General features: G+C 37.4%; 1 protein-coding gene across 1 annotated transcript in view; it reads right to left on the bottom strand.

The window, feature by feature from the left end:
- EXT2 (exostosin glycosyltransferase 2) overlaps positions 1–23935 on the bottom strand; it is a 75701-nt gene that overhangs the window by 24813 nt on the left and 26953 nt on the right. The window contains exons 8-9 of the mRNA XM_027704415.1: positions 13918–14049; positions 4164–4353 (exon numbers count right to left, since the gene is read on the bottom strand). Of these exons, the coding sequence (XP_027560216.1) occupies positions 4164–4353; positions 13918–14049 (322 nt within the window). The remainder of the gene's footprint in view (positions 1–4163; positions 4354–13917; positions 14050–23935) is intronic.

Genomic DNA, 23935 nt, shown 5'->3' with positions numbered 1-23935 from the left:
CCAGAGAATACTTAAGATGAACAGCTTGAAGCTATAAAGCTTTAAGGTTCCAGATTAGAATCATCACTGTGTGTGATATTTTCTCTCTGCTATTTCACCTATATAAGATTCAATATTTTTACCACCAAAAACACTCTGTAAACTTCAAAATGTTTGCACAAGACATTTGTGTTGCTCATAGATTTGTGTTGTTTCTTTTCACTGATCCTAAAAAAAACACAGAACAGTAAGTTCAGACTTGCACAAGACAGCTCTCAAACATGCTACGTTACAAGAGTGATCCTTGCAAACTCACAAGACAAAGGGAAAAACAGTACTTAAATTGCTACTGATGTCCGGCCCACATACATGTAGATCTCCAACTTTGCATTTTTATATGCTATTTGGTTGAAAACTTTTCAGTCAAGTGTTCAACTAATCCATTCCCCTCTTAGCTGCTTACTTTTTTGTCAGCCAATATGACCAAAAATTTGTCAGCTGTATCAGAGCTGCATCTGTCCTGACAGGCCTAGGTTTGCAAGGAGTTTGTTTCCATACACCTTGCACACCCCCCACACCTGTTACCGCTACACAGCACAGCAGGCAAGCTCAGCTACAGCCCCTTACCTGTCCTGAGGAATGCTCAGCAGTACTGATGGCAGTCACCACAGTTCCGTCTTGTCATTCATCTAACAAATTATCACCATTACTTCATTTGCAGGTCATGCTGACAAATACATCTTTTCACTTACACTTTACTAAATGCTGAGGACAAGTAAAAAAGGGATTTTATCTTATGGAATATTGCATTTGTTGAGGGGTACAGTATCTTTTTTTTCTGGATGCAATTCTGTGCCATGTGCTTTAGGATGACTCTGCCTGAGCAGGGAGGTTGAACCAGATGACCCACTGTGGTCTCTTCCAACCTTATCCATTCTGTGATTCTGTGATCTTAAATTTTGTACAATAATTAGAGTTTTTAATTTTTCTTCTGTTTTCCTCCTAAGTCATGAGTTTCATTATGTAAAGGCATTTTTGCAAGTACATAGCATTTACTAAAAAAAAAAAACCAAACAAAACCAAAAAACCCCACCAAAACACACACAAAAAAACCCACGAACAAAACCCCCAAAATGAAAGACCAACATTATTTTTAGAATTTGCATGTACTTCAAAACTTTCCATTCCTAAGGGCAGATTCCCTCTATTTCCAATACATATTGCTTTGATAACAATGATATTTTCAGTTTTAATATTTTTCTGTTGTTGATAGAGGAAAGAAAGGAGCAGCCACACATCACTTGTGTGGCTCTACGCCAGCTATATCCCAGGAAACCTAAATCCAGTTCTCAATTTAGTGTACATACTCGCTAAGGAAAGCAATTTGGATGCTCTTCACCCAGCCCTCACACTTACACATGAAAAACAAAGCAAACACACAAAGGGTTGCAACAACAAAAGCCAAGATCTGCCTGTGTACTGAAACATGTCCCTTACATGGAGAGGGCCAAGAAATACAGCACTTGATGCTCTAGAAGGTTAAGCACCTCTGCTTTACTACAACCAATTAAAAGTGAATAGCCATAAAAGTGCAGATACTACTGTAGGGTAATAAACCAGACTTTACCAGTGACAGTGGTGCACATTACAAACTTCAAACTCATTCCTTGTTCTAATCCATCAGAAACTTCCTGGCTTTAACAGGCTATAAACAGCAGAAGCTTTGAAGTCCTAGGATTAGGATCACTAATAGACAGACTGAACGAGAGACTGGCTGAAGAGCCAAGTGGAATGCCCTGCATGGACCTGGAATAAAACAAGGTAATTTAATCAAACTGACCTCTCTCTAGCCATAGGCTAAGAGATTACAATGGTTGTAACAGCAATAAAGGGATAAGGGACACTAGAAACAAATAGTTATTTGCTTTAATGCGATGCTTAGGCTAATGCAAGGACAAAACTGCCTATGCTTTCAACTGTGCTCTTGAATCCACAATTTTAAGCTCTACAGGCAAAGGCTTTTTTATTTTTTTTAACCAGTTTATGACTTAGCAGTAATAGAGGCAGAATTAAACACACTTTAATTTAAAAATTAAACACACTTTAATTTTCAAGATTATTACAATGATTTAAAAGAAAATGTCATTCTAATGATCTATTTGCTTCAACTCTTCTGTATCTCAGACTCAAGGGAAATGTGGAAACAATTCATTTGGGTCAAATCCACCTGCATTCAGTGATCACAAAACTAAATATAGCACTAAGCCTTTTTGCTTTTAGAAAAGAACTTCTTACTGCAAAAATTCCAGTTGTTATCAATTTATATGCAACAATTTTTACTCTAAAGGGCTGTAAAACATTTAAAACCCCACTAAACTAAAGGTATTTAGCATAGCAGTATTGAAAAACACTTTTTAAAGCAAACAATAAAACTACTGTGCCTTAAACCGGAGCAAGTTGCCAAAATGGCAAATGAGCCAAGTGAATGGTAGCAATGGCTTGGCTCTGAGAAGTAGTTAGGAGATGGTAAATTGAGACAAGTGGTCAGGGATTTATCTTTACATTGTATCTTGCTGCTATGCAAAATAGCTAAGTGAACAGTAGAATGCTGCAGCAGTTGAAGCCTCTGAAAAGAGAATTACAAAGTGAGGAGTCCTAACACTACAGAAGACAGAAGAATCCACAACACAGCATTTTTTTGAACATGTATTCCTAGAAGGCAACATTTCTTGTCCCACAAAATCACCACATTTTCAGATGAGAAAAACAGATTCATATGTACAGCATATGGGAACCAGGCTCATATACAGCTACTCTATCTACAGTATTTAATCCAGAATGACAAGAGGAGGCTCTAATTGCCTAGCACAATGCTCAGGATTTTAGTACTAGCATTCAGAATCTGGAAGAAGGTCATCCTAGGAAACAATAAGCATGGAAATAAAATGAGCAGTGTTGGAATGTCTGTCTAGCACTGGAGAGGACTACCAAAGCCCAAGCCTAGCTACGTTCCTTTACACGGGGCAGTGCCTCCCATTTACTTCATGGTGATTTCCTAATGGAATTCAGCAATGTCAGGACTTATGTTTCCAGCTGAGGACCTGGGAGAAGATAAGGAGCAGCATGTCTTCATGAGGCAGGTGGCCCAGGGCTGGGAAAAAAGGAAGTTGGTCAAACACAGAGCAGCCATGGAGCATGCAGTGGGGTTGCATGGAAGGAGTCAGAAAAACATGGGTTTAGGTTCTTGGGTTTGAAAATGTAGGCAGCAAGCTGTGAGGACTGGGCAGCCTGAGACTGAGGTCCTGGCATGAGGGAACACAATACAGCAGTATGCCAGGCTGACAAAGCACGCCTCAGCTACTGAAATTTAAACAAATTCATTGAGAAATGTACAGCACTGAGTTCACATTGGAGTCATTAATATATCTTTGAAACCAAATTTTCTTCCAAAAATCTACACATTTAGATAATTTGGGAAAATGTCCATGAATGTGCCCTCATTTTAAAATAACCATGAATTCAAAAAAATTAATATATCATGCAGATGTCACCAGACTCACTCAAACACTATAAAGAGCAACATAGTATATCATACATGTTAGAAACAGAAACATTTTAAGACAGCACCTGTTGTCTTACTGGGCAAGGAGTAGCATTTTCACAAGATATTCTGGTGGTATGGGAATTCCTTTTTAGACACCCAATGTGTCCCAAGTTTTCATTTCACCAGTCAAAATATTCACTTATTTCATAGCTCCAAGCATTCAAACTATTTTGCTGCTTTGAACCACATTTGTTGTAGAAAACGGTCCAGCAGCAGTAGTATGTACACTGTGACAAGAGACTGTCTACTGAGAAATAAAACCAAGTATTGACAAACCAAAGATAGGCCTCTCCTTACTACTCCCCTCAAAAAAGTCCAGGACAGAAATGTTTCTGTAACTATTGTATTTGTTGCTCTTGATTCAGAAGTTAGCAGCACAACCATTGGTAAGCTTTTTTCTTGTCATCTACTTCGGTTGTTTTCATTGCCACAAAAAAATTCAAATGTATTATTTTGAAAGAACCATGAAATACACCTCAAATACTAATGAAGTAGAAGAGAAGTCATTCTGCAACAGGTGCAAATAGACATGCTATGTCCCGTTTCACCTTCCTCCACCGCACCTACCACAAGGTCTTACCTTCTGGTGGATTCTTATTCTGGTTGTTCCAAACAACTAACAATTTTGATAGACTAGGCACTTTAGACACTTCTGTGATGACTCGGAAAAGGCTCTCCACTCGGTCATAGGTCAGAACTACGGCTGTGAAACCTTGGGACTGAGGTGGGATCAGTGGAAGGAAGAGTGGGTTGCTCACACTGCTCCATTTCTGTGAAGGAAAACAAGAAAACAGAAAAACAATTTGATTAAAGTGACTTTTCACAGTAGGGAGTAATTTATATAGTCAGGACCAAACCATCAGACTTGGAATTTGCTCAGACCAGGCAGGTTGACTCTCCAATTCTGACAACAGTGGACTTCAGAAATTTCTCAAAACCTTTATTCCAATCTCTTTCTTAATTCAATTTTCATTTTTGCCTAGCTATAACATTGAAAGGAAGTAAGGGTTTCAGTAAAAAATAAAGTGGAAGAGGCAGATAGATTTGTGGAAATGGAAAACCAAGGTAAATTCTAAACCCAGCTGGCATGACTCTATTCTCATTTACTCATCACTATTTCAAGACACCTATATTTATAGTCAGGACTCAAAAAACAAAGAGAAACTTAATCAGAACTACAATTTCAGAAGTGAAAAAGCATTAACAACAAAACCAAAGCAACAAAACCATAAACCTGGTACAAAATGTGCACCTAAGCAAAAAGGGCAAAAGCAGGCATGAAGTGGAATAATGTACTAGCTTCTACAAAGCTAAGTTTGTTCAATGGTGGAAAAACCCAATCTATTACATTAAATAAATAAATAGATAAAACAAGGTATGAGATGAAAGATGAATTTCAGAGAGTTATCTGCTCCTTGTGAATTTTAACTAGGGCTTCCCTTTTAAGACTTTAAAGGTCTTACTTCAATACACTCTCAGCATAAGGAAGCCAGCCCAGCTGGCAAAAGACAAGACAGACAGCTAAATTCTCACTGAATGTGCCAACCTCCTTTGGAACTGACAACGTAGGGAAGGAAGCATGAAGGAACCGTTTGACAAGAATGAGGGCACCAGCATTTTAGTTTCGACTTTTGCAGTCCAACTGACATTCCAAGCAGGGGTCGGACTGAGAAGCAAAGGGAAAAACCAGACCCTTTGGGATGAGGTGAAAAGGGGAGTTGGGAAAGCAGAAACTGAGTGATGCTGTTTTGCAGGGAAGTTTTGAATCCTTGCCTGTAAAAACTATGAACACTCAGAAGAGGTTAGTGACTGCGAGTAGTTTACAGAAATACTGTGAAAATCTCCAGCTAAACTCATACCATAAGCTTGCTTGTATCAGGAAGAAAGAAAGTTTTACAGATTCAAAGCTATCAGCTCATATTTGCAGGAAGTAAACTTTGCAATTTTCTGTTTCGCTATTTAGTCTGTGGTTACTTTATACACCCAAAAATCACCTTCCCACGTTTAATGGTTAGACACCTCTAACTAGAATAACTTCAAGGATGAGGAGAATAGAGAGCCTATTTACTCAAAGACATAACAACATTTTGACTATTTTGGCAAAGGAGAAAAAAATATGATGTGAATATGATTTCCTTCTATGAACAAATCAAAACTGAAGTAGGGATAAATATGTGAAGTGGGAAAGTTAAGCACAGAATTGGCACACTGTTTTGTCCAGGATGGTCTAAGGGTATGTTCCAGGCAAGGATCCGTCACTAGGAGTAATATGTTCAGACTTCCTGAAATAGTTAGAAAGACAGACTGGCCTTCAGCTACACATACTTTATCAGGTCTGGTATAAGTTGCATTCAACTTAAACAATTTGTGAAGTTCCTAATGGAAAACATTAAGCTCTAGTTTTTACCCAACAGGAATAATAGGATAATGTAGAAATAGTAACAGTACAATATGGAACTTGGGTTCATGAAAGGGACATGGCTACCTGTGACAAAGAGGACTACAGTTAGTAATTCAGAAAAGATACATCCATTACTTCAGCAACTCATATGTACAGAGACAAATCTGCTTTCAGATTATTACATTTTCTAAAATGAAAGCTTTTGTACATACTTTGTTAATTGTGCAAGATGACTGGTGTTAGACAGAGACCACCCTCTCATTTTGCTGCAGCTTCAATTCCTGCAGCAAATCTCAATCTAAATGTTACCAGAGTGTAATTCACCTCATTAAAGCTTTACTACAGACTTGTTTCCACACAACCCCCACCCCAAGACTGCTATTATACAAATGACCCTGGTAATGTCAAGCAGCTTCTTGAAACAACTTTTAGAAACCTCTTTTGATTAATACTTGAAACAGGGGTTTAACATCATAATCAGAATGCCAAGAAAATATTATGTTTCTGCCCTACAAGAAGAAATAACTGGTAGAGCAATCTATGGACAATGTTTTATTTTTTACTTACGGGTGAGAGTTGCTACCTTGATAAATGGCTCCCATTTGAAGTTTTTCTAGAAATTTTTTCTATGTCCACAGCACTTCCTAACAAATTGCTTGCTATAATATCTTTTGAAAAGGATTATTCCTTTTCCATCATCTAAGACTCCTTTAGGTACTTACAGAAAAGAATACATATACAAGCACATGCATATGTGTGCAAGCACATGCATATCTACCTAAAATGGTCATGATTTCTCTTAAAAACTTAAGTTTTAGGTACGTTACTTAAATCCCAACTTTTACTACTTTCAGAAAGGCATGAAAATTTTCCCCTGCTGGTCATAACTTAAGAAAAATAAGTCAATTTTTGGGGTGGTTTTGCTCATGCACCTACTAAAGGATGATGGAGGGAGAGAAAACCCTGTAGACACACACTAATGGATGGGAGAACCATGCCTCTTGTTTAAGAAAAGCATTTCAAAAAGGCAATTAACCATCTCTCAAGTGCCATTAAGAGCCAACCCCCTGCTGCCTGCCTGAAGAGTGTGTCTACAGTCTGAGACCTATTGACCCCACTTTCTGCAGGAAATCGGGCAAATTCAAGCCTCCATAATTTGCTAAAGTCTTCCAGATTTCTGCTTGGGAAAAGCAAACCATACAGGCAATTAATTCAACAGCAACCTAATTAAATGTCCATTATGGTAGCAAAGCATGAAATGGTTAATGACGTAGGGATGGGTTCTCTCAGTAACTGTTCAAGAAACCAAGTGGTGCCCGTTTCCATTTTTATTAACATTCTTGATGGAAATTCACAGGAACTTTCACTCTCAGAGAGGAGAGCAAACAGCAACAGTAGATTGATCATCCATCACCTTTCTTTGACAAAGTGCTGACACTCAGCTATGGATAAGACAGCCCTTCACTATCACCCTCCCAGCTAATATCATTAGAAGAGCCAGGATAATTAATCCAAGATTAATAGGTCACTTGCTGTGAATCATTTTTATGGGCAAAAAGGATCAAGTTCAAATGCCAGTTTCCTATGAGTAATTTCATGTCACTTAAGTCTCACAGTCTCAGTTGCCTGACAGCTCTTTGCAGTTCATATGAAAATTCGAAGCAGTGGGACCTGAGTGACAGTGAGAATTTAGGAATAGCCTGAAGCTAGGGAGAGAGGAGAAGTCAGGAATGGTTATGTCTACATGTAAGGATTCAGACTGCTGCATCTGTCCTGTGCATGCTTCCTACAAGTGTTCATGTATAATAATGCCTTAGAAACAAGGCACCTTCCTTTATTATAGATAGTTCAAATACTGTCCTCCCCTTTGGTCATTAAAAACAACCTGATTCTACTTCAGGAAAAGTTAATACATTAAGGAGAAGGTATCAAGGGAGCTAAATTTGCATTATGTGGGAGGCTCAGACTGGACTCGATGTGGAGTCTTCAGTTTCAACTTGGCAGAGAAGTTTTTAACAGACCACTCTTAGCAAGATACAGAAGAGAGATAGGTGGGAGCTTCAGGACATCAGTGAGCACAACCAGACTGAGAAATGGACAATCCTAACAGAAAAATGCTACAGAGCCTCAAAGATACTGACAAAATATCAGACATAACTAAGATTCAGTCCCATCCCAAAACTTCTGATTTGGGTGTTCACCACTGAAAGACCTGCAGAAAGATATAGCAGACTCATTCCACAAACTGCACCACAGAATGGTCTATAGGAAAACAAGGCTGTGTAAGATGTTCCATTTCAAAGAAGAATCAAGAACTTCCCAGATATCACTTAGTGGAAAAACTCAGCAACAGCACTTAAGAAGAATAAAATGTCACTGCTCCCATGAAGGAGACAGCAGGCTTTCCTTCCTGTGTATTTTATTTTCAACACCTGGATAGCTTGTTATAAACCAAATATTAGCGAAACCACACAGTCTGAACAACAGCTCACTGTCTTTTAAAAGCACAGAGGTAAGGATAGCAGTGTGTTGAACTTAGTAGTTAAGCAGTTCTTCTATACATCTAAGCAAAACAGAGATATATCCCCTGACACCGCAGTTAAGGCCTTTTTGGGGTTGTTCTTAATATCAATCTAACCTCAATGTGGTTTCAATTATGAATTACCAGACCAAAAAAAGCCTTGATTTATTCTATTTTTCTCCAATTATTTATGGTAAGTTCCTATTGAATACTTTGAGAAAGTATTTCATCATGCTTCCCATCCTCAAGTGGTCACAGGGCAAAACCAAAGAAATTAACCCTCTCTACTTGTCCAGAGCCAACCTCAGTGCTTACACTCAGCAGAATCACAAACCAAGCTGCAGTGGCCAACATTTCATGTTTTGATGAAGATCATAAACCCTCCTCCAAAAAAAATTAGTCACAAGACACATAGGAGTTTCTACATACTGTAGAATAATCCACTGTGTAAAAAAAGAATCCTAATCTCTGGGCAGGTAAGTTAAAGAACCAACTGTTAGATCATATTCCACACTCATATAAAAATATCAGTATTTACAGCCAAATACATGTGGTATACTCAACTTATCAATAATATCAACATCTAAAAGCCATCAATAAAGTGAAATTTATTTAATATAAAAAGAAAACCTATCTTCTAACATGATAAATACAGCAAAATTTCATCCAGTTGATTCAAACCATCACACAAAGTAGCTGGAAATGCAGCAGAAACAGAAATCTAACATTGTTCAATGGAAAAAATACCAGATGTGCACTGCCCAGAAAGGTGCTAGCTTGTTCTCATTTACAGATAAATAAAAAAGTATACATTAATATTTGCTTAATGCTTTGAAAATGACAAATGGTACTAGGATGGAAGTACAGTTGTAAGAGTGGCATTATCTGGAAACTGAGGGCTAGAAAATACTAGTCAAAGAGGCTGGGAATTTTTTTACAAGTGTCAAGTGCCTGGTAATTGGCAGAAACCACAAACTATTCTGTAAATGAACATCCTATTTAGGCTTTGCTAAATGAATGGCACTTTTGGCACTAAGTTAATTTTGCTATTTTAGTTTAAACCAATGACGGTGCTCTTTTCTGTCTCACTGGAAGAAATGAAATCTGGTATGTTTATTGTTCAGCATACCGATATTCTCAAGTGATTATTAAACTCTGTTCTGTATCATCCAAGGTTATAGCTCAAAAGCAGCCCCTGACAAAAAAAACCAACCCTCTAATATTTCATAGATATATATTATAAACAGGCGTGAAAGAATTTCAATAAAAGCAACTGAAGAAATCTGGAAAAACCCTGTCATACTAATTTTTCAAAAACCCATATATGTTAGCAAAGTGTGAGGCAGAGAGGAGAATTTAAATTATCTACAAAGAAGCACAAGTGAGGAAGTAATTTACCTCTATCAGAACATAACAAAGTACTTAATTGAAGATAACAGATCACATCTCAAACGCAAGTCATTACTGCTAATCCAGCCCAAACTGGTAACCATCAAAATGCACACCACAGAACTGGTCATTTTCTGGCCTACTTGAACATAACTGACTGCCTCTACCTAGTGGATAATGGCTAGCCCAAAAATACAAAAGACATTAAACTCCCATGCTTGTAGCAAAAGACTGTCTGACATATAAAGGACTCAAATGGTCCAGGAATGAATTTCAGGCCCCAAAAGTATCATTTGCTTCATTAAAAGGAGGAAATAATAGTGCATTTTTATTCAAAGTACTATTCCATAACACATTAGCATGTTATGTGCTACTAGTTTTCCATTTCCTCAACAGGACAGTGAATGAGTAGAAAAATAATCCACTTTATAACTTAAAGGCCAACAGTTTCCAGTCAACCCATACAAACACATAAATGTGCACTTCTCCAGTCCAATGTACTAAGTATGGATTTAAACCTATATGCATTCACCTTCTGTGTATCTTATACTCCCTCCTGGAAAAACACCCTCCTGTACTGCTGCTGTATCCACACTTTGGTGAAGATACTCAGGCAACAGTCTCACTAATATTTTGAGCCAATATAAGTCTAACTAATGCCAAGAAAAGCAGCCTTCCAGCTACCCACTCCCTCCCTTACACCACACCCCACTCCTTGTTTTTTTTTTTTAATTTTGACTGATAAGTTTTATATGAGGTAAATTATTTTGGCTAATTCACCACAAGTGAATTAGAAAAATCAAAAAGAAGGTAGCACATATAAAAGAGAAATTATCCAATTGTAGAAGAGCGCAGGATTGCTTCTTTGGGCAGCAGTACCTATTGATAGTGGTTTAAAGTGTTTGGGGAAAACACAGACTCAACACAAATAGGTTGGTGCTTATTTGTGTTGAGACTTGAGAAATATATGAGGAACAGGAATAAGGTTTATTTATGTGCAGATCTATCCATGAGCATGCCTCGCTGATTTTAAGTGAGTATCACTTTCACGCTGACTGTCCAAGAAAACCTCCTCAGATACAAATATCAATGCAATTTTCTGGTAAAGGGAATGTAATCATTAGTAAGTTTGCAGATATGTCTTAATTCCTAATCTGAAGTATCAAAATTCAAAAAAAGCAAAGAGAAGCCTATCAGTCCTGCTTTGCAAGTGACAACAAACTTGTGGCAGCCTTTTGTGAAAGATGCAGCTTTCTCTTCATAGGTGCTGCTGTTACAACTTACTTAATTGAATACTTAAGGCCTCTAAAAATCTTTTATCCAGCATATTTACAGGCTGCAATCCGCTAAGTATTTGCTAACTCAAAATAAAATCTATTCTACAATACTATAATCAAAATGCTAAATGGCAGATCTATACAAAATCATAGAAAATAGACTGAAGTCAGACGATGAATCTAACTTTGGAAGCAAACTCATGAGGCTGCAATAGCTCAATAAAATGCAGAGTACAATGTTCTCTTTGGAGAGTTATGAGCTATCTTAATTGTAGAAATAATGGTTATACTGCTTTATCTAACACCTGAAGTAGTTGTAACAATTGAGCAACAAAACAACTAATAATCAGAACATTTTACCAAACTCTTTTTCTGTTACTTCTCAGGATCCTAGTGACATATTAAACAAAATTAACCCCTATAAGCACATAAAGAAAAAGAAATCTTAAACCAAGGAGACAGGCAGGCAAGCAACCATGACCCAGGATTCTTTCTAAGTATTCTCTGCATAATAATCTCACGCAGCAAGATCTTCTTTCTGTTAGAAAGGTGAATTTGTCCTAACAACTAAGTTTACAAACCCTAGCAAGTCCTAGTAAGTAAGTTTATATAAAGCTGGCATTTTCCGTATAAATATTCCATAAGCAAATCCATGTTCTCATTTTCAAAACCTCACTATTCAGAGCACAGGGATCTGAGCCCTATTAACAGCCTTGTACTGATTAAAGAAATCTCTGGCTAATTTCAGTAAGCCCCTTGCCTTAAAACAGTGATTCCACCTCCACACCTTCTGCTAATGTGCCTGCAGCTTCTACATATTCTTTCTGCACCTTTGTGTTCCTATCTAAACCATGTAACAGGAACAAGAGCATACAGAAGAGCATTGCACTTAGACACCTACTGACCACAACAGCACAAGGAACAACAAGCAGAGCTAAAGGAACTGGATGCTGAATCAGGTGAGTTCAAAGGCAGAATACACACAGCAAGTTTTGGAGGTTAGTTCTGACAAGTAACATAAGAATTTACAACACTCAGTTACTCACACTTTTCACCCTGATATTAATGTCAACTCACAGGTGCTTCATTTTAACAGTTAGCTGTATCCTGGCCCTGAGGCTGACCTGAAATGATATTCTTTAAAAGCTTCGGTCATGGAGTTTATTTAGAGAAGAATACAGCAATATTCTCATAAATCAAAAGCACATTCAAGCCATCTTTAGTTACTTTGTCATCTTATCAGACTTAGAGGATGCAATTGCCATCTTCTGCTACCTCAAAAGTACATATGTACCTGCTTTCCAAGTATAATGTTTCATCCAGGCTTACTAGAAATTGTAACAGTGCTATGAGTGGATAATAGGCAGGAGCTTAGATGAGAAACACACTCAGGCTCAAGTGGATCATTATTCCCCTAACAAGCAGACACCAAGTGTGGAATTCTGACTAGTACAGTTAATTAAAAAAATAAGCATAAGAATTCTGACTAGTACAGTTATTTAAAAAAATAAGCATAAGAGAGCACCCAGGAGAAGACATTTTTGCATTCCCTTTAAAGAGTGAGTAAATCTTTAGCCATTTTCTTCATTTTACTAGGCATTTAAAGGTGCTTGGTTTTGCTAGCATAATCTAAAGGTGTTAAGATACTCTGATCCCCTTCTTGTGAAGTACATCTTATGCAGATTAATTTCTTCCTTAAATACTGACAAGGGCCACATTCCCTCTCCAAGCAATGACAACAGGAGATTATGAATGCCTTTGGCTAGGCAATGGAAAATCAACTTCTGAAACTCAGCAATGAGCTTCTAACTCTTTGTCAGCAACTGTTCACACCCATCAGCCTGAAGAGTTTAAAGTAAGACACACTCTACTCCTGGAAGCACTCCTACCCAGCTTTCAGAGAAACTCCCTCTAAACCATCATAAAGCAAGACAGTTACCAAGTTTGGTTTTCTTAGTAAAACAAAACTATTTTTTATATTTTGACACAGAGAAAATTAACTGATTATGAGTGAAAAACATCTACAGGCTTTTATACAGTAAAAAACCAGAACCAGCTGCTTGGTGCAAAAGGTTTAATACTCCAGTGTATTTTCTTAACAGAGGTGGGTTCAGCCAGTGAAACTTTAAACAAAACAAAACAAAACAAACAAAAAACCCAAACAAAAACCAAAACAGAACACCAAACCAAACAAACATACAAAAAAAAAAGGCAAAAAAAAAAAGCCAGTAAAACTTTGATCATCAGTTTCTGTATAAGAGAAATTATTAAGAAATAACATGGAGAAAACTGTAGGCATAGGAATAATTAGCTATTTCAACATAATGATATAAAAGATCCTTGCAGATTGTTTAAGATCTTCAGCATTTCCACTGACTATTTTCTCTGCAGTCATACATTTTTAAGTAGAAACTCCCTATATGCAACAGAAATAAAGAAGTGTGTGTATGTATGCATGCAGGAAAAATAAATAAATACATAAACAAGGAAGCAATTTAGTGTGTGCAATAGCAAAAGCTAAAAGTTTGCATTTCAGTGCCAGGACATAAAATGAACTGCTAGTTATTTTGCCAGCTGTCATAAAATATATTAGCTTCATCTGTGCAAGTTACCAGCACACGACATATACACACAAATTCACAAACACAAAATTATTACCAAGTTTCATAGCACATACCTTTTATACAAAAAAGCCCCCACCAAATCCACAATTTGTTTTATGAGTAAATCAAACGAATTTACTCACCACAGCTGGGGGATCATTCCATTCTTCATAAGAAATGGCAGCATATGGGTAAATTCTGTCATTGATAATCTGAAGAGTAGCGAGAGCAATTGCTTTCATTGATCTAAAATATGCTTCCCAGAACCACCTTGCCTGTAAAGAGAATAAAGTTCACTTTCACATTGCACAGATCCAGTGCTTAACAATCAATTTTGGCTTGCCATGCACAGTCTGTTCCGTGAAGTCTACATGTCAGGTGGAAATTAAATTAGGAGGCATGTTTATTGTAGATAGAGTATTTCCATAGAGCCTGAAGGTTTCAAACTCAACTCCACCTCCCAGAAGAAAAGGACTCACAGCCAATAAAAAGAAGCAGCAGCATTATTTTCAAGTGATTAAATAGAATGAGAATACTTGAAGGAATCAGGTATTTTCACACTTTCATCATATGTTTTCCTCTTGAAAAATGTCAAAAGCAGTTTGACCGTAGAATAGAAGAAATTGCTGTTGTACTCATTTTTTTTCCAAGGCAGAGGAATCCACAGTGCAGCTAAATAGCCAAGTAAAATCATCTGCCCTAAGAAGTGGAACTTAGAAGTCACTTTTTAACACCAGTATTAGAGACAGTTGATCAGATAGAGAATTTCAGTACTCATGAACCCTACCAGACTAATACCTTCCCAAGTCTTCCAAAAATCCAAATTTTATTTATACAAGTAAATATTAAGATATTTACACAAAAGTACATGCACATGCCAATTTGTTAAAATTGTTAATCTTGGCTAATTTATAGTACAGGCAGTGTAAAACTGGTGAAATGAAGCATGAGATTGTTATGCACAGGTGCTCTGAATTTCACAGATGAATCATTCTCAAGCTAAGGTCCTGTGCAGCAAGTTTTCATCTCGTCCCAGTTTCTGTGTAGGACAGAAATGCTGAAAGAAAAGCAAGAGTTATGAAATGAAAATGCTGACTTATCTCTGTTAGAGAAATAAACATGCTTTTTAAATGCCTAGAACCATCAAATGATCCTGGATGTCCCCATCCAACCCAGAAGAAAACATGTTTTACCAATAAATGTAGTTCAAGAGTTCTGGCCTAAGAAATATGATTTTTTTGCAACCTAGTTTTTCTTTGGGAAACAGCAGAACCTGAATTGTCCAGAAAGTAATTTCATTTTCAGTCTTCTTATGGTTCATTATCAACTATAAGAGTATGTGTTTGCATGTAGGAGGTAGAACAATAAAAAATGCATTTTTTTATTAATTGAAAGCTTTAGAAGCTTTCAGAGTCAGAATACAACTGAAGACCATACAAATTGGGGCAAGTGCTATTTTACTCATGTTACAGATTTCTTAAATGGAAAAAAAGCTCTACAAACAAGCCATTTTTAATCACATGCTATGAAAATATTAAATAATATTATTTACCTTATTTAGTTACTGCATTATTTACTTTTTTAATTACTGAAAGAATACCAAGCTTCTGGAAGCACAGATCTTAGGATGAACCAAAAATAACTCTTGTTTAGCTGTTGTTAACAAGTGCCAACATGTGTCACTCTGCAGGTCAGTACTTTTTAACAGAAGACAAACAGTGCTTCCTACATGTACACTTTCTTTTAGAGTATTCCTAGGCTAGCTAACAGTGTACAGGAAAGATTATAAGTAGCATGGAAAATGAAAATTCACCAGCAAAAACTTGCAGATATTCATGCTTATGCTACCCGTTACTTTACTTTGAGTGTAAGTTATGGGACTCAGAACTACAGACTTCTTGTCGAAACACCGGCCCTAAAACTCTACTCTGTGGCTAGTTTGTAAAACAGATTCTGCAGAAAAGTTCTGTAAATATTTAAGATGAAAACAATCCACATAACAATTAAAAAAACAAACTAGGAAAGAGATTAATGTTCTCTGAAGTACTACTTCTCACTTTGATTGAGAGAACAGCCATAACTCCAACTACTTCAGGCTATTTCAAAATTTTATTTAAGAGACTGATGAGTATGCCCAAAAATGACATTACTCTAGAGCTTGTCATCCAGGGAGAGTGCAAAGTAACTTCACTCTAGAATGGAGTCCCTTCCCTCTCCTTATTTCTCTCCCTAGTAGGACTTAGCAGCTGCATAACAGGCTGATTACTAAGAACACAGAACAAAATGAACACTACATCCAACTGTAAAAGCAGAAGAATTATATAAACAGTCAAGAATAAATAAAAAGACACGAAATAAAGCAAACACCACATGCTAAGCAAAGGCATAAGTATTCCTTTCCCCATGCTCCATTTCTTAGGAAAAATGTATTATCCAGAACTCAGCAGCAATTGATTTAAAAACAAAACCAGAAGCAGAATAAGAATTAAAATGGACCAGAACAGCCAACTGTTCAAGTATTCTAAATAAACAGGAGTAAGAATACAGATCTCAAATTTTATTTTCATGTTTAGAACATGGTTAGAGCAACTAAGCAGCACTAAGCAGAAGGAGAAACTATTTTATATAGCCTATTGACATACAACTTTATAAGCAAGTAGCTATTAATAGTGTGAAATGCACACAGGACTATGTATTCCACTGTTACTAAATGACAGCATTCCTATACCGTTCTAAGATTGTCTATTAATACTGTAATATCTATTATTATCTAGCTTCATAACAATCAAAGCCAGTTTTTCTCCTTCAGCAAAACTGGGATGGATCTGATCTAGCTTCCCCTTGCTCAAAGAATGCTTCCAATGTCAGGCAAGATTACACCTTTACACCACAAGCAAATCTGGAGAAGAGGGCAGAGGGAATTAATATTTATGAAATTAATTTTTTGTAAAGAGCCATAAAATGTTCCCACAGTTGGTAGTAATATTTTTGGAGTTGTGTTTCTTTAAGGCAGAACTCAAAACCTTCTAAGGGGATTTGAAGTCCCCAAACAGATGTTTCAGGGTCTCATTACTTCCTCCCCACCTTGTTTGCTTTTATAAGGCAGAACTGATTAACATGGCTTGCTAGCGTCTGCTGCTCCACATGCTGAGTTACTAAATATTTTGGGCAAGTTTTCTATTGGGAAGATGTATGTTGATTTCATTTAAAATGTATTTTCTGCTCTACTTGGTGAGGTTGAAAAGCTTGTGCTGGAATGTAACAAACAGAGGGGATAAAAATCCCATGAACATATTTGTGATACAGGAGAGTAACAACAACAACAACAAAGATATCTGTGTCCGGACTTCTATGCCAACTTACTTATTATTCTTACACAGTTTTACTGAGCTATCTGTTTCTCTTTTCCATATCTATGAATAAGAAGAGTAATGTTATTACACTGGGTAATGTTTTTAAGGTATGGCAATTGTAATATACTAATTAAAGCTACCTGAGTGCATTCCAGGATCTTGAAATAAGAAATCCATAATCCTAAATCTTGTCTTCCACATAGACATATACACAGACTATAACTATGATCAAGTAAGGCTAGCATTCCTTTCAACTTGAACTGAAATTAGCTTCTAGTACTCTAGAAGCCTGCTTGATGAGGTTTCCAAATTTTCTAAGGAAACACAGTATGTGGACCACAGACTTGTAGAGAATGCTAACTTCGTATACACCTAAATATTGCCTAGGTCACAGGCAATCTAAGTGGTAAATAGAGATCAAACATGTACTTTGTACAACTGCCAAAACAACACAAGTCAATGTACATTGATTACCAGGAATTGAAAACAGCTATTTAAGAAACGTAACTTCTCTTCCCCTTCGAAATTTCTGGATAAATAGAAAATCTAGGATAGATTCAAAATGCAAGACAGAAAAGCATTATATTCTGTAACAGTTTTACCAATGTTTCAAAGAGTCACATGTAGCATACCGTATGACTTGACTGAGAATGAGAAGTACATTGTATTATTGGGTTGCCCAATAGGTTTGAAGTGACTGGAAACTCTCATTACACAATAGATTCCCCATGAAATTAATTCACCTGAATTCAATTTCTGCAGTAAATTTAGCAAAGCCATGAGAACTTCATCATGGAAGCCATAGACTTAAGGAACTGGAGGCCAAACTCTCTCCTCTCACCAGTGAGTTCTGCAGACCAAGGTCACAAACACTGGCATATTAGTAAGTAGTTCTAAGTTGTTGCCTTTCCTTTCTTCCTCCCTGCCCCACTTTCAACTGCTGCATCCTCATTAGATCTGCCATGAAAACTTTATGTAGAGGCCAAAATTGCTTAATATAATATAGTGTTATAATTTATACTCTAAAAATACATATGCACACCTTGAGAAAGACTAGCAATATCTGAAAGACAGATGTTCCTTCAACCAAATAAGCAACCATCCAACCCAAAAGTTCCATTCCTCTACTTTTCAGTTCCGGGACTTTGTTCAAGCAGACTATGAAGAAACTTAACTGACAATATTCAGCACATATCAGTACCTGCAAGAGCTTGGGAAGGGGGCATTTGCAGTTATTTTCATAGCAGACAACAGGCAGCAGCAGGCAGCAACAGGGTAGCCTACTCACTGAAAGTAACATTTATTTAGGGAAGGTGTTATTTTCCTTAGGAATAAACACACTTGGGGGCCTAGCATCTCTTTATAAGCTCTTTACAAGCCAGCATAGCATCAGGTTACAGAGTCCATTCATATAATGTTTATAAGTTCTAGTGTTAATGCCCCTAATGGTGCTCCGGTGTAGAAGGCAAGACAGATCAACGTAAATCTTTTGATTAGTTTGTGAAAAGACAAACACTGGGCATGAGGCAAGGAAAGAACTACTTTCTGTAACATTTAGATCAAGAGAAAACAGTCCATGAAAGGAACTTTCTAGCTTCCTGTCTTTTCACAGCCCATGATTTGGTGGGAGTTGGTAAAGTTAGCAAAAGGAAAAAAACCAAAATTCGCAGAAGAGTAGTAAAACTTAACTGCCCATAAACCACCACTTTTCTCAACTTTTAGGTCAGGCGCCATGATGCTGTAAGATTCTGCCCCACTGCAGCAGTTCAGTGTTTCTAAAATGCCTCGAAAAGTTTTATGAGGGCCTGAAATACGATTTTCACACTGGCTGGGATGACTCTGCTTAAATGCTTTCCCTCCTCAATGGCTCTTGATGTTCCTGCTTTTTACTCCCAGCTGGATTACAGGAGTTTAGCCAAAGAAAAGAGTGTGGCCTAGATGCTGCAACAGGCCTGGAAGCTTAGTGATCTTACTTTTATTCCTTTCAAATTTTAGGATGGATAGCAGAAAAAAAACAAACAAACAAACCAAGTTTATCTTCTTTTTTAATTTCTAAATAGAAACTTTAAACTAATAAAATTAATACTTGGCTAAGTAACTGAAGATACTGACTGCAGCAACCCCTTGCTAAACCAGGTACCTTCAGCAGAGATATAAAAGATATTACAAGAAATATCTATAGCTCAGCTGTGCATCTGATGTGCATCAGCTCTGCGCATGTAAGTGCATCCACTAAGACCTTCTGAAGTTATACGTCATACTGTAATACAATCAAATGTTTTCTAAGTTACTGAGACCTAACAAGTTTTGTCCATCAAGTAAACTACTAGGACTGGTCACAGGCAACCTTCCCTCACCCCAGCCTATTTCCATTGTCCAGTAGAATTAGATGGGCTACTGGGGTTCAAGATAAATTGAATTTTTATGTTTGCCCTATACCAGAGACGCATATAAGGGTAGCTGATGTTATATAATAGTCAGATAGCCAGCTCGAGCTCTCAAGCACCTTACTGACCTCCCCTGCAAAATGGAACTGAAGAAAGCATAAATTCCTCTTATGGAGCAACAAGCATTTTATAAAGTTTCCCAAGATAAATTTTGGGTTCAGACTGAGGACCCTATAACTCCAAGTTCCCACAAATTACTGCTTATAAATTGTAATCTGCACCCTTTTTTTGTACTGCTTTACTGTTTCTACATCTGGTTCCCTGTTTCAACAACTTCCTTGCTGATCATACACACTACTTTTAGTACGCAGTTCTTCAGCAAAGATGATGCCAGCTGGGGCAGCTAAAACCAGTGCAATCTTTGGGTTTTTTTACACAGGCTCACAAAAACCCTGAGAAGACTTTACATGATTATGAATTAGACAGTATTTAGTTATTTCTAGAAAATGGTAACAATTTGGGGTTAAAAAAATTGCTTAATTGGTTTAGGACCCTTGGCAATATCACACAATCAAGTTCAACACACCTAACACCGGCTGGCTCAATCTTTTCTCTGTAACCAGTGCAGGAAAAAAACAGGGTCATTCAGAGAGACATTTAGAGCTCTGGTACATTAAAATACCTCCCAGACAATCCGTTCTCCTCTTATTAAGGGAGCATGAGAGGACAGAGTAAGTGACTAGCTGTAGGCCATGATCCTTTTTCCCCTTAATGCTATGTCTTCAATAAAAATCTGAGATCCTCTCATTTTTCCCAGGGAGGCATGAAGGTTTAAAATGAGAACAAGCAAAAATGTAGGCTACATTTTTCCCAAATAATTAATGTGTTTCAGACTATGAAAAAAGTAAGAGAGCTGTACTCTGGAAAGTTGGGTCACTTTTGGGGTGGAAAGTGCAATTCCCTAAAACTGGAGGTAAACTCTTTAGAAATTGCAATCTGAAAGTAAAAATCAGTTTCTTGTCCTCATACATAGACTATGGATGAATATTAAGAGTTAAACCTTTAAATCAATGGAATACTGGTAAATCATGTTAACTTGCCAAAACCTGAAAAGTTTTCTGATTTATTTTCATGTTTTATAGAATATCAGGTTAAAAGCACCTTTCAAATTCAATCTAAGCTGGTTGTGTTGCATCTGTTTGTCAACACAGGCCTATCCAAGAAAAGCAGTAGTGCAGGCAGCATATAAAGAGGGCTCAGAAAATCAGTGTGTTACTTCCAAAGCTAAAAAATGGGGATTAGCAAGGAATTGCACCTTCGAGGGTGCCTGATCAGTTCAGAAAAAGACTAATCCATAATTCAACATTGGGGTTACCTGAACCTCAAACCAGAAGATCCTCTACAAGGGAAAAAGAGGAATGAGCAGTAGAACAATGCAGGGCACATACTGTTGTTTCCAGTTAGCTGAAGCTTGCTTCTAATGTAACAAGACAACATTCTTTTAATATTATTTATGAATATCCATTCCATCTTTCAACTCTTGTTTCTGAGTTATGCATGATTCTCAACTAAAGCCCTGAAAATATGAAATTCATCTATTTAACTTATACAAATTATGGGAGTGGCCTACAGAGGAATATTTCTTAATTACAACACACTTCTGCAGGATAAGAAAACAAAACAATAATTTGTATCATTACAGTCAAATATTTTAAGACAGAAATTCTAGAAAGACATTTCATGGTGCTGGTTTTTATTGTAATTCAGCCTCAAAAATTATCTTTTCAAAAGTGAAGCAGCAAGTGGATTTAATCATTTGGCTCAATATTCGCTACTATAGCAATTTCAGTCATGAAACAATAAAATTCACCTGCTTCAGACACAATGGAGAGTGAAAATTAAATTTTTCCATTATCCAGATTTCTTTTTTTCCCCTTTTTCTTCTTGAAGCTGCTGATTCATAAGGGGACAGGGGTCAGAGTTCAAAATGCTAGTCTTACCCTTCAGATACCAGCCACTTGGGAGCAACTCACTTCTACTGGCTCTCAGTTTTACTGCTGTAGACTACTTGATGACTCTTAAGAGTTAAGGGTAAAGGAAAATGTTAATGCAATCTCAGATATTAAGCGTCTTGCACTGCAGCCTTCCTCAGATTCTCCTCTTTGGTGCTTTGAAAAGAATCACTGACATAATTACAGTAACCCATATGCACAGCAACACATACTGTGCATATATGAGAATGGTTCTTTAACAGATATGCCTCAAAGTTAATATTTTTACTCTTGCTTCCATACTTTCAAATAATTGTGGGAGTTTGGGGGGGGTTCTTGGTTTTAGATGTTGTGTTGGTTTTTTGGTTTTGCTTTGGTGGTTTTAAGGTTTCTATGTTCTGTTATGAACAACCTTATTATGCTTAAATATATGACATAAAAGATGGTATTTTCAATAGAAGAGTTCTCATTCTCTCTCATGAAATGGTAACATTATATATAGTTTTGAAATCTTGCATTATCTTTACCCTTAAAATACGGATTTCCGCTATTCTTTGTCCTAGTGATAGTAACTTAATTCTAAAAATAGCAAGAACACAAAACTTGAATAGATAAAAATATCACTTAGCACTGGTGTTCTCCCCTCCCTCCATATATTTCTGCACTTCAAACTTGCTTCTTTGATTAATGAGCATGTCAACTTAACAACTCTGTTACAGAAGGCAACATTGCACCAGCCAGGAAACCTGACTTACTGCCCTGGCACTCTACAAATCCATGGCCAAAACACATTTCACTTAGGAGCCAACAGATACCACCACTATGAGCAGCAAGGAAACACCCCATTCTCAGCTGTGGCTGGGAATACTGTTGCAAAGCATGGAGACAGAGTCAGCAAAGAGAGGAGCAGGATGAGAAGAAAAAAAAAAAAAGGCATTTACAGCTTTAGAAACATGTAATGTAAAAATGGCTACCATTTTCTGAATTCCCTTTGCTCCCAAGGACCTTTCAGTCGTGTCTTCCCATTTACAGGCAAATGACATCTGTCGACACCACAGAAATAACACAGCTGAAAAAAAGTAATACACCTGAAAAAGAGTAATACAGATCCTACTGTGGCTTTCAGATAGTCATTATCTACATAATCATCGATAATGATGTAATGACACAAAAACAGGCCACTCTCTTCCCTCCAGTTTCCAGGAGTTTACATGGCTCCCTAATTACTCCAAGTTCACCAGGCTGTTACTATGAAGGAAGGGTCAGACACACCTAACCTGAGGAGTAGTCAAAATCACTTGGATCTGTATCATCCTTATTATGATGTTTGTCCTTTGCACACTCCCTGTTAACATGAAACCAGACCTACAGTAAGCTAGACTTACACTATCACTGATTCAATGGCAGCCTAAAAAATAATAGAAAACCATGTATGTAATTGCAGGGAACATTCAACTACTGTATGATCAGAAGTTGGGGGTGGGAGGACATTTTAGTCACGTTTTTTGACAAGTGATGGACAGCTCCTGAAACTGAAAGCAATAGGTTTCTAGTCCTAGGGGTATTGCCTTCAAATATGTCTATGTTCTCAGGGTAGATCAGTTTTCCCTGCTGCAGGCATCCTGCTGAGAGGTGAGGTCCCAAGCAAAACACAGGAATCTGACTGCAAGCCTTTGAGGTGGCAGGAGCCAAGGGAGGTTCAAAGACAAGGCTGGCTGGTGGGCAGCACCTCTGAGTATTGCAGAGGTTAGAGGTTAGTAAAGCAGGAGCCACTGGCCAATAAAACAGTGTTTGGAGACCCCACTCTACAGATAAATTGCGGATCTGTTTACACCTTTCCCAGCTTTCTGAGTTACACACACTGATGCTTCCCACTGTGATCTTGTCCTCTGTCTACCAGCATCTCCCTTCCTTGGCAGCTGCCCTGCTCTCTGCTGGTTGGCTTTATAACATGCCTCAAGGATGCTTGGAAACTTTTAATCAGCATCCAGCATCAAAAATAAATAAATAAAAGCACAACCGCTTTTATTTGTGTCAACTGCTGCAACAAGATCTGGCTTGTTTGAGATTTCCCATGACTGCTGTACTAATGCTGGGAGAATAGAAGCTTAAATTCCCTTGATTAGAGAAACTAAACACAAAGCAAGCCCAGTGCCAATCACACACATGAAAGGACAGCTTTCTGAAGGAAAAAAAAAATCTAGGTAGGGTTACCACCATATTATAGCGGTCAAAAAGCAGCAAATACCTCAATTTCAGAGCTTAAGCTGTATACCAGGAAGAACTTGCCCTTTTGATGAAGACATGTCTTGCTTAGTTTCCTGTAAGCTATACAGCTCTGTTTTATATAAGCACAAACATAACACACATACCCCCATACACACAGTTCTCAACACTGGACAACTTTAATGACAGAGACTACTGCCAGCA

This window comes from Neopelma chrysocephalum, unplaced genomic scaffold (genome assembly GCF_003984885.1).
Source record: "Neopelma chrysocephalum unplaced genomic scaffold, ASM398488v2 Primary Assembly neopelma1_24, whole genome shotgun sequence".
Lineage (NCBI taxonomy): Eukaryota > Metazoa > Chordata > Aves > Passeriformes > Pipridae > Neopelma > Neopelma chrysocephalum.
This window is presented reverse-complemented; position numbering and strand designations above follow the sequence as displayed.